The sequence below is a fragment of the Trifolium pratense genome, linkage group LG1 (genome assembly GCF_020283565.1).
Source record: "Trifolium pratense cultivar HEN17-A07 linkage group LG1, ARS_RC_1.1, whole genome shotgun sequence".
Taxonomy (NCBI): Eukaryota; Viridiplantae; Streptophyta; class Magnoliopsida; order Fabales; family Fabaceae; genus Trifolium; species Trifolium pratense.
Window position 1 is genome coordinate 51,718,050 of NC_060059.1, and position 9,714 is coordinate 51,727,763.

A 9,714-nucleotide genomic window follows, 5' to 3' on the forward strand; every position below is an offset into this window, starting at 1 on the left:
CATATTTTAGAGATGAAATTTCCCCATTTTTGGAATGCAATTACTCGTTGTAGATCAAAGCCTTGTTCCTTGAGTTTGTCGATATCAACCTTTTCGCTGATAGTGACTAATAAATTTTCATCACCCTTCAAGGTTTTGTTTTAGCGGGAAGCCATTTCTATAAGGTTCGGTTAAACTAGGTTTAAGAGAGAAATATGGAGTTTTTCAGAGAAATCTTGAAAACTTCAAAGTGTGGGATGTCAGGAATAGTGATAGGAGCAGTGACGATGACTTGATCAAAATATCCATTAGTATAGGATTAAAAGCTTAGTCTAGAACGATAAATTCTACTTGAGGCAGAGTTAAGACTAGTTTAGGTACACGTGACTATAAAATTTCCATTATTTCAGTAATTTTTTAGTATTCGATATCCTGGTAACGTGTTGTTCTATAGAATCCAAGATTTGCAGCAATACCAAAAATTACTGAAATAATACACCTTAACCTCCTTTAAGTCTTTCTCAAACTTGCATATTGGTTTCCTTCTTGAAATTCCTGGCACACAGTAGACAGGTGTTGATCAAAGTGTGTCAACACTTGTCCGTCACGTAGTAGACAGATGTTGACCAAGGTGCGTCAACACTTGTCTATACACAGAACACATAACACAAAATAATAAAGACAGTAACGTAAATAACACACAAGAGTTGTTAACCCAGTTCAGCCAACCTGCCTACTCTGGGGATACCAATCCAGGAATGAAGTTCACTATCAGCAGTATTACTTCGAAGCTAAACTCACCCGTTTACAACTCCTCACTTAATCACTACCCAATGACACTTCTACCTAGGAACTCCTAGATATGAGACCTCGTCCCAATTCCCACCTTAACAACACACTCAGCGTTGTTATCAACTCAACGATCACGAATGGTGGAGACACACTCCTATGAAACTAAGATTTACTCTTGCTTAAAAGCTTACGAGCAAATCACACATAACACTAGAACAATCTCCGTACTTCAAAGCTTGGGAGAAGTTCACAATTACAACTCAATAAAACACAGGTCCTAAGCTTGCATCAATGAGATACAAGAAAGGCTCACAATTAACACTCTCTAATAACACACGCTTTGTAAGAACACGGTTTTAGATACTTGAAACCATATGCTTGCCTTCGTATTTATAGTAGTAGAACGACTTAGGCTTCAAGACAAAATTAGGGCTTCTAGAATTGCGGCAGCAGCTGATATATTTTTGAAAATAATAGTTATATTTTTGAAACACAAAAATATATTTTCCAAAAAAATAATTCCTTTAGAAAATATAACTATGGTTTGGCTGCCTCCTGAAACACATTAAACACGTGCGCCTTCCTCTGTAAGAAACCTTGAAACAATTCTTCAATCAAATCTTCGAAAGATTGAGTAGAAAATAAAAACCGCTAGCTGGCGCGCACAATCAAACAGACAGGTGTTGTTCCAAAGTGTACCCACATTTGTCACAACACTTGGTGTAGGCACATATGTCTCAACACTTGGCTAAAAGTTGTTTTTGCAAAATGTAGCCAACATACAAAAACCCAACACTTCGGATAGTAGCATGAATCCTGTTACCCTAAAAATATAATAAACAAAAAATAAAAACGTACATAAAAAATCAAAATACAAAAATTAATCATAAAATTTAAAATACACACCAATGCATCCATTAGAACATGTCATAAGAGAAAGGATGTGTGTCGCTGCGAGTCACATCTCGGACGAACCAAATTTTCCTTTTCAAATAGAAGATACAAATTTGTATAGTTTTTAATAGGGAGAAACAAATTTGTATGAGATGATTAGACAAATAAACTCAACATCTATGGAGAAAAAAACCCCAAAAATCTAAGATATGTAACAAATTTGAATCATAATCCTAATATATATGTATCAATCATTCTGCATAATCCTAATTATTTGTTTTTTGAGTTATGATAAATTTTAAATATGATACATTGTTTGTTTTTTATTTATGCTAATCTTCATGCTAATAATGCTCATGAAGGTACGACACATCATTATTTTGAGTTATTCTAATCCTTTATTTTATTATTTTTGTAGTTATAATTGTTTCATAGTTTTTATGTTATAAAAGATTCATTTAAAAAAGTTTTCAAAAAAAAAAAATTCATTTAAAAAAATCATAGATTTAATAAAAGATAAAAAAAAAATTGAAAAGAGACGACACGTAGACGCCACATTTTAGATTAAATTATTAAAACAAATGTCACATAAGAATTTGCTCATTGAGAAGCAACGTGAGAACGTCAAGTGTCCTTTTTACTTTGAGCAAGGCAAATATATATAAACATTGATTCATAGATTTAATAAAAGATAAAAAAATTGAAAAGAGACAACACGTAGACACGACATTAGATTAAATTATTAAAAAAAATGTCACATAAGAATTTGCTCATTGAGAAGCAACATGAGAACGCCAAGTATACTTTTTATTTTGAGCAAGATAAATATATATAAACATTGATACTTCCTCTGTACCACAATATATGTCACTTTGTCACTTTTACACATATTAAGAAATATAATTAATGTTGTATGGAAAAAATAGATTATGAGTTGATTTACAAAATTGTCCTTCATTTATGGTATAGAAAAAATAAATTGAAGAATTACAAGAATAGAGAGTAATAAATAGTTAAGAGTATAATAGAAAAAATAGCATTAAATGCTTCATTGATAATATAAAGCGACATATATTGTAGTACAAATTTTTTTCTCAATGTAACATATATTGTGGTATGGAGGGAGTACTGTATAAGATAAAAGCAGTACTAATATGTAACCAAAAAAAGAAGAAGTAGTAATACATAAAATTACTAATACTACATTTGTTTTATAGTCTCGAAGTCGATCGTGGGGTTTATTGGATCATGTGTTGCACACAGTTTATTGCCGGTGGTGGCTCGCTTTTGAAGTCTCTAGTTTTATAATTTGTCTAAATAAATAATTCAAACTTTTACACCAAAATAAAATAAAAAAATTCAAACTTTGAATTTTTCTCCAACTATATATAAAATAAATTTATTATTCAAGTTAAATAAAAGCCAACTAGTGCTACCAAGTATGTGGTTCATGAATTTCTTCGTGTACACCATTCATTTATCGTACAAGGTCAAATGTATTTTGTGAACATTAATAAAAAAAAAAATTGTATCCATGTGAATCAAGGAGAAATGTAGACTAGTTGTAATTTGAATCTCCTATCGGTTATTTCATGCATATGAGTTGGAATATTTATTCATAGGATTATTAGTTGTGAACAGCATTAATTAGCATGATATTGCTGACTCTTATATTTGTCATAAGCTTGTGATGGTTATTTAAATTTCATCTTCAATATAACTACTTTTGTGGACAACTAATTAGTGAGTCAATGAAATACTTAGGAAGTAGGTAATGTTTTTAAAGTTCAAGTAACAGATCTAATTGGTGGATGATTTTAACTAAAAGAACTCATTCAATGATTTGTAAAATTGAGATTTTGTCTAAGAAAAACTCATCAAAATAATTAAAAGAAATATGGTTGGGTATGGTGGTTTAAAGGCAATTTAAGATGTAGTATAGTTGAATATGGTTGCAGTCTTTGTTGTGCCATTTAAAAAAAAATATATTTAAGAAATCATATCTAAGACTAACATTATCTTTATTTAGGTAGACTTACAACTACTTTAAAAAAAATATTCATATTCTAATATTTTTATATCTAACATACAAAATATTCATATTTTAATTAATAATGATAAAATTTCTTTCAACTACTTAAAAAAACTTCTTTTTTTATAGATTGATTGATATACACATTTTTGTTTATATTTGAGAGAGGGCAAACCTCTTTTGTTCATTTTATTTTTTTGAACATGAAACTAGTGACTTTAGATCGGATCAACAAAAATATATTAAAAAAATATTGAGATTTTTTATTTTATCTTTTTAATCATTTTTTTTTAGAGATCTACTATCAAATAAAATTTTTTTAGAACCCCAATTAATGGAGGCCCGGCACCTTACACTCCCTTAAAGCCCTCTGCTAAATAAACAAGTTTCTTTAGTTTTCTACTGCTTTTTAATGGATTTTTCTACATAAAATAGTAACTTCCGTTAATTTCAATAATAATATGGAAAATTGTCACACTATGTGGTGTTTAGTGGCATCTTTATGGATCGGGTTGATGTCTTCTCTGATGATCTGAAAGATGATGAGTGTCCTTCTAAGAATGAGATTAGAAATAGACCTCTTTCAGGTGGTGTCTGTTTTGGTATTTTCATCGGTGTTCCATTTTTATACGGCATCTTTGTTTTGTAGCTCCTTTTTTACCGGTCTCTGTTTGCCTTGTCAAGAGACATGGTTATTAATAATAATATATTTGCCGTTCAAAAAAATATATATGTAGAATTTGGATTCCTGACATCAATGATTATTCATTTTTATCAGATGTTATGAAAAATTGTAATTTTTTTTTTGAGTGACAAATATATTATTAATAATAACCGATCTCTACATAAGATAAACAGAGGCCGGAAACAGCAAAACTACAATGTAAATATTAATTTTATTTTCTAATTCATAATATTGAACTGGAATCTAGAGTATCTATCGACTGTATAGCTATGGAGAATTTCCTACTATATAAGACAAGAGATGTGAAACTCACCACTTACTTCAATAAAATTAGCTATGAAAATTTTTGCAAAAATAAAAATAAAAAAATCTCTCTAATTTCCTTGTTATTAAATTTAGTGAGGAATTTCAAGTGGGAATCTATGTATCCCTCTCCAAATTTTGCTAGTTAATTTATGTTTTTCATTACTGCTTTAGCGATAACAAATTAATAAACTTATACATTAGCGGTCATACTGCATGACAGACATATTGTTGGAAAAAAAAATTGATATAACCGTATTGGTCTAAAAGCAATCATACAATAATTTTTGACATCACTTATTCACAGAAAATCTTTAAGACATTGTTTATATAAAGTATTTCTCATATTGCTCAACATTATATGTAACTTCTTATTCCAAAAATTTCACACACAAAAAAAAAAATAAAAAAATAAATCATGGAAAAATTTGTTTCAATCACATCTTTGAAAATGTTAACAATCACATCAACTTCTTTCTTAAACAATCACATCTATATCTTTCTAATAGTGGCAAAAAATATAATCACATATCTATTTCTTTTTGTAAGCTAAAAAGAATTCATTCATCAACATAAAAATAAAAACTACAACTTAAGCATAAGCATAAGATATGCTCAAGTAGGACCACAAAAGTTATTACATCAAATCTTAGGATTTGTCAATTGGAAAGCGACAGAGCCTAAGCTAATAGATCAAATAACCTCAACTTAAACACTGTGTTTGCTACTATAATGTGTTTATTAGTATATAGTATGTTACTATATTCTCTCAAAGACTGTATTAGTATAGAACTTCAAATTATTTTGTAGTAACAAAATCCACATTCTATAGACAACTACATATAATGAGTATGTAAACAAATATGCAAAAACATGAAGAGAATCGGCCGTCGTAAGTTTGGTCCAGTTGGTAAGAATCCAGCTCAGCTCCCACAAAAATCGTAGTTTTAATCCGTTTGTCGATGTGATGACTTTGTTGATAGGTAATATATGTAAGTACTTCTGACAACGCTCTTTGAGCCTTGAGGCTTTTCTTGACCCTGGTGAGCCCCTGAGACCCAACTAGCCTAAACTTTTTTTCGTCAAACAAGAGTATGACGATTTGTCAAGGCCGAGAAAACGAAGCGTCCCTTGTAAAATCAAAAGGGCTCCAATTACCAATTAACAAATCTGCATCATGAATTTGATCAGGTCCAAGAAGTGGTGGTGGTGGTGGTGGAGGTTGAGTAACTTGAAATGGAAGGTTCATCATCATTTCAGAATTGGACCACAAAACATGATCATGTGATGATGAATCCTCTTCACCTGGTAGAGGAGGAAGCTCAAAATTCACACCATCATCATGAATAATATTACAATGATCAATTCTATCTTTTTGAAGAGTCTGCATAGAATTGAACTCACTAAAATGTGTTACTGTTGTGGATTGTAATTGTTCTTGAAGACTCAAACACCCTTTGAAACCAAGCTCTAATTCAGACAAATTTAAACTACTTGAACCAACTTCAACATTTGATAGCCTTGAATTTTCTAAAGGATCAAAAGGTCTTTTTTCCATTTGATCAGAATTATTCTGAGAATCAGGTTTTTTATTGAGAAAATTTGCATAAACTAATGCAAGATCAATATTTGGTCTATCAGTATTCACCAATGAGGAGCAAGAAGAAGATGAAATTATATTATTAGTCCTCAAAATAGGATCATAAGAATGATGACCAATTGTGTCAGAATTTTTGAAAGTGAGAGAATCAAAGGATTGTTGTCTTAATAAGGTTTTGTTGTTACCTCTTCTGTTTTTTCTGCAGCCACCACCAACAGGAACATTTCTGAGGGATCCACCTTTTGTCCAATACCTTCTGCATCCTTTGCAAAAGTATCTTGGTTGAGTTAAACTGTAGTTATTGTAGTAGCAGAATTTTGTGTTGGATGAACCACATCTTGGACAATTTGGTGTTATCTCATTAGCTTTCCACTCACTCTCCATGTCTGCATCTGTGTGACAAAAAAAATGTTATCTCCCTTTATCTCTCTCTGTATTTAATTTTGTGTGTGAGAGAGAGAGGAGGTTATGTTAAGAGTAAGTGACAGTGCTGCACAGTTGGGTTATATATGTGGTACTGATATCAGCACTTACACTTTTTAATACTAAATAGACAGACACTTCAGATTAAAGGTGTATCTGGTGTCCAATGCAAATGTATGTAGTTATTTTTTTTTCTTTTTCGAATTACTATTCATGTTGATGTGTCACTAATCATATTAGGTTTAACTCATCCTAATAAAATTGAGTTCTCAAGGTGAAGAGTGTCCCTCTTTATAAACTCCAATAAGACACTATCTATTTTCAATGTGGAACTTCAATTTTTTCTAATACACCCCAAGTTGAATTTTTATAATATATTTGGACCGATAAAGTTCAGCTCGATGAAAAATAAACATCTACGCCTAGGTAGGCTTGACGCTTGGTAGATTGTGCACTGGTATGGAGGATCATACCATGTGAACTCTATTACAGTTTGATCATCCAGGTCACTATGAATTTCATCTTCGTCATGCATAGCTCACTTGACCATTAGCTCTACCTTCAGCATGCTTAGCTCGGTTTGACCATCCAGATCAAGTTGAGCTCCACCTTCGATATGCTTAGTTCAACTTGATCATCCAGGTTACACATTGAGCTTCACATTCAGCATGTCTAGCTCAACTCAACCATGAGCTCCACCTTCAACATGCCTAACACAGCTTGACCATTTATCTCACGTTAATCGCCACCTTAAGTATACCCAGCTCAGCTGGACCATGAGTGCTACCTTCAACATGTCTAGCTTAGTTTGACCATGAGCTTCAACTTTAGCATGTCTAACTCAGCTTGACCATCAACTCAACCTTTTGCACGTCAAGTTCAGCTTGACCATTTAGGTTATGTTGAGCTTCATCCTTAATTCAACTATTTTAGCGAAAGTTGTGGTATTTCATTTTAGTCTGCCACGTGTGATCTAGCTCCATGTGATTTGTACGGACGAATGATTGAGCTACGCATGTTTTAACTCCTTGTGTTATGTATGGATCTCAAAGTCGTAGCTTACTGGGTCTAGACATCCAAATTCAAATAAAGACTCATTAGGTTAAGAAATGATTGACTATATATAAAGAGACATTTAGGTGGAAAGGAGAAGAATTGCGTTCTACGAAAAACAATATATTCAATCTTATTTATTTTTCAGAGTGCTCTTGAAATCTCTGCTAAGACATTTTAGAGGATAGCTCACTTATTATATTTATCTTGTGTTTTATATACATGAACGTCACCCTTTTATTACGTCATAATTCACGATTGAGCTTGCTACATGGATACGTTGATGGGTAATTCGAATCAATGGTAATATCATATAAGATTTTTATACTTGGCCTAATTAATTTTTACAAAATTAGTTTATAAAGCGAAAAATGTCAATTGATTAAAAATTCTAGTCATACTATATGTGAGGACCTAGAATTTTCCAAATAACTAACTTGTTATTGGTGAAGTTTGAATTCCCAAAGCACATTGAGTGTCGGGGTTAATTAGCTATTAGTGTAATGGTGCACATGAGATGAGATAATGGATTATAGGATCTTGGAAATGTGTATGTATTCATGCACATGAGCATGCATGAGGTAAATAAGCCAGGTAGTGTGCCACTAAACCATAGGGTGTCGGTGTTTAGTACACGTGGCATGATGATATTGGTTGAGATGAGGGTGATTGGGGAAGCAAAGCTATCGATAGCACAATTTTCAGGTTCCTTTCAACAGCAAACAGTGTTTAGATATCAACACATTCCTTCAAAAGGGTAGCATCCCAACCCCACATTGCAGTCACGTACCATCATCATGTATTGTATTAATTTTAAAATTACTGACTTTTAATTTTAGTTCCCATAAAAAGTGTTTAATCCTTGTTAAATTACATGTAGTTTCTTGTAAAAATAAAAAAAAAGAAGTTACATTTTTTTGGAATAATTTTTTTGCTTAAAAATACATGTTGATTTAACATGTAATAAAATAGCGTGCAATTTTTTTTGTAAGAACAATAAAATGTCATCATTCTTTTTCATCCATACTAATAATTGGTTAGAGCTCCTTGTGTAGCCTTAATTTTTGTTTAGATAGACGGAATGAAAATAACTATCAGAACTTCACACATAAGTGGAGGAGTCAGGGTTCGAACTCCAGTCATAACATTCGACCTAACAATTAGGATTTGTGGACAACTTATTAGTACTGCTTAATATTAAATAGTGGTCGAATTAATGAATATGGTTGGCTTGTGAAGAATTGCGGTCGAATATCGGTGCAATCTCAATCAGAATCACATTCAAATTTCGAGTTTTGACAACATAAAAAGACCGCTGATATGTCGTAGTTATGTGAACATTTATCTTAAGGTCTGTTTGGATTGGCTTTATTTCTAAATTTATGCAAATAAATAAGTTTTTATGTAATATTATAATTTTTTCAAAGTAGTTTATAAAAAAACAGCTTATAATAATACAATTTTTATTAGTGAAAATTTATAAATTAACATAAAACTTTATTTATTTTCATAAGCTAACAAAAAGTCGAATCCAAATGGGTGGTTTATTGCTACCAGCCAAAGATCATCACCACTAACCGTTCTTATGTGAATTTTACTGTAAGAAGTAGATCAAATTATGATAATACTAGTGGTGACATTTATACTACAGTTCTCTAAACACAAGCTGGTCTCATGAGCAAGAAAGAGGCACATGGAAACTTAGTAAGCATTCATTTTTTGAAGAAAGAATGTCTCTTTCATATGGAATTATGATACGGAACTTTTCGTTGACTCTTATTTCTTGGATCATGGGCTTTCTCGGATCATGTAACACTAAGATTTTCATTGATATTCGTAAAATACTAAATTTATAAATAAATTAAGTTCCAAAAAAAATTAAAAATGAAAATCAATTAATACTTGTTTTAATTAACTACTATAATCCTAAAACTCCTCGACGTTTCCCCATAA

General features: G+C 31.5%; 1 protein-coding gene across 1 annotated transcript; it reads right to left on the reverse strand.

The window, feature by feature from the left end:
• Positions 1 to 5,109: 5,109 nt before the first annotated feature.
• LOC123921774 (dof zinc finger protein DOF3.5-like) lies at positions 5,110 to 6,744 on the reverse strand. The gene has a single exon (XM_045974450.1). The coding sequence runs from the start codon at positions 6,667 to 6,669 to the stop codon at positions 5,791 to 5,793; it is 879 nt and encodes a 292-aa protein (XP_045830406.1). The 5' UTR covers positions 6,670 to 6,744; the 3' UTR covers positions 5,110 to 5,790.
• Positions 6,745 to 9,714: the final 2,970 nt, after the last annotated feature.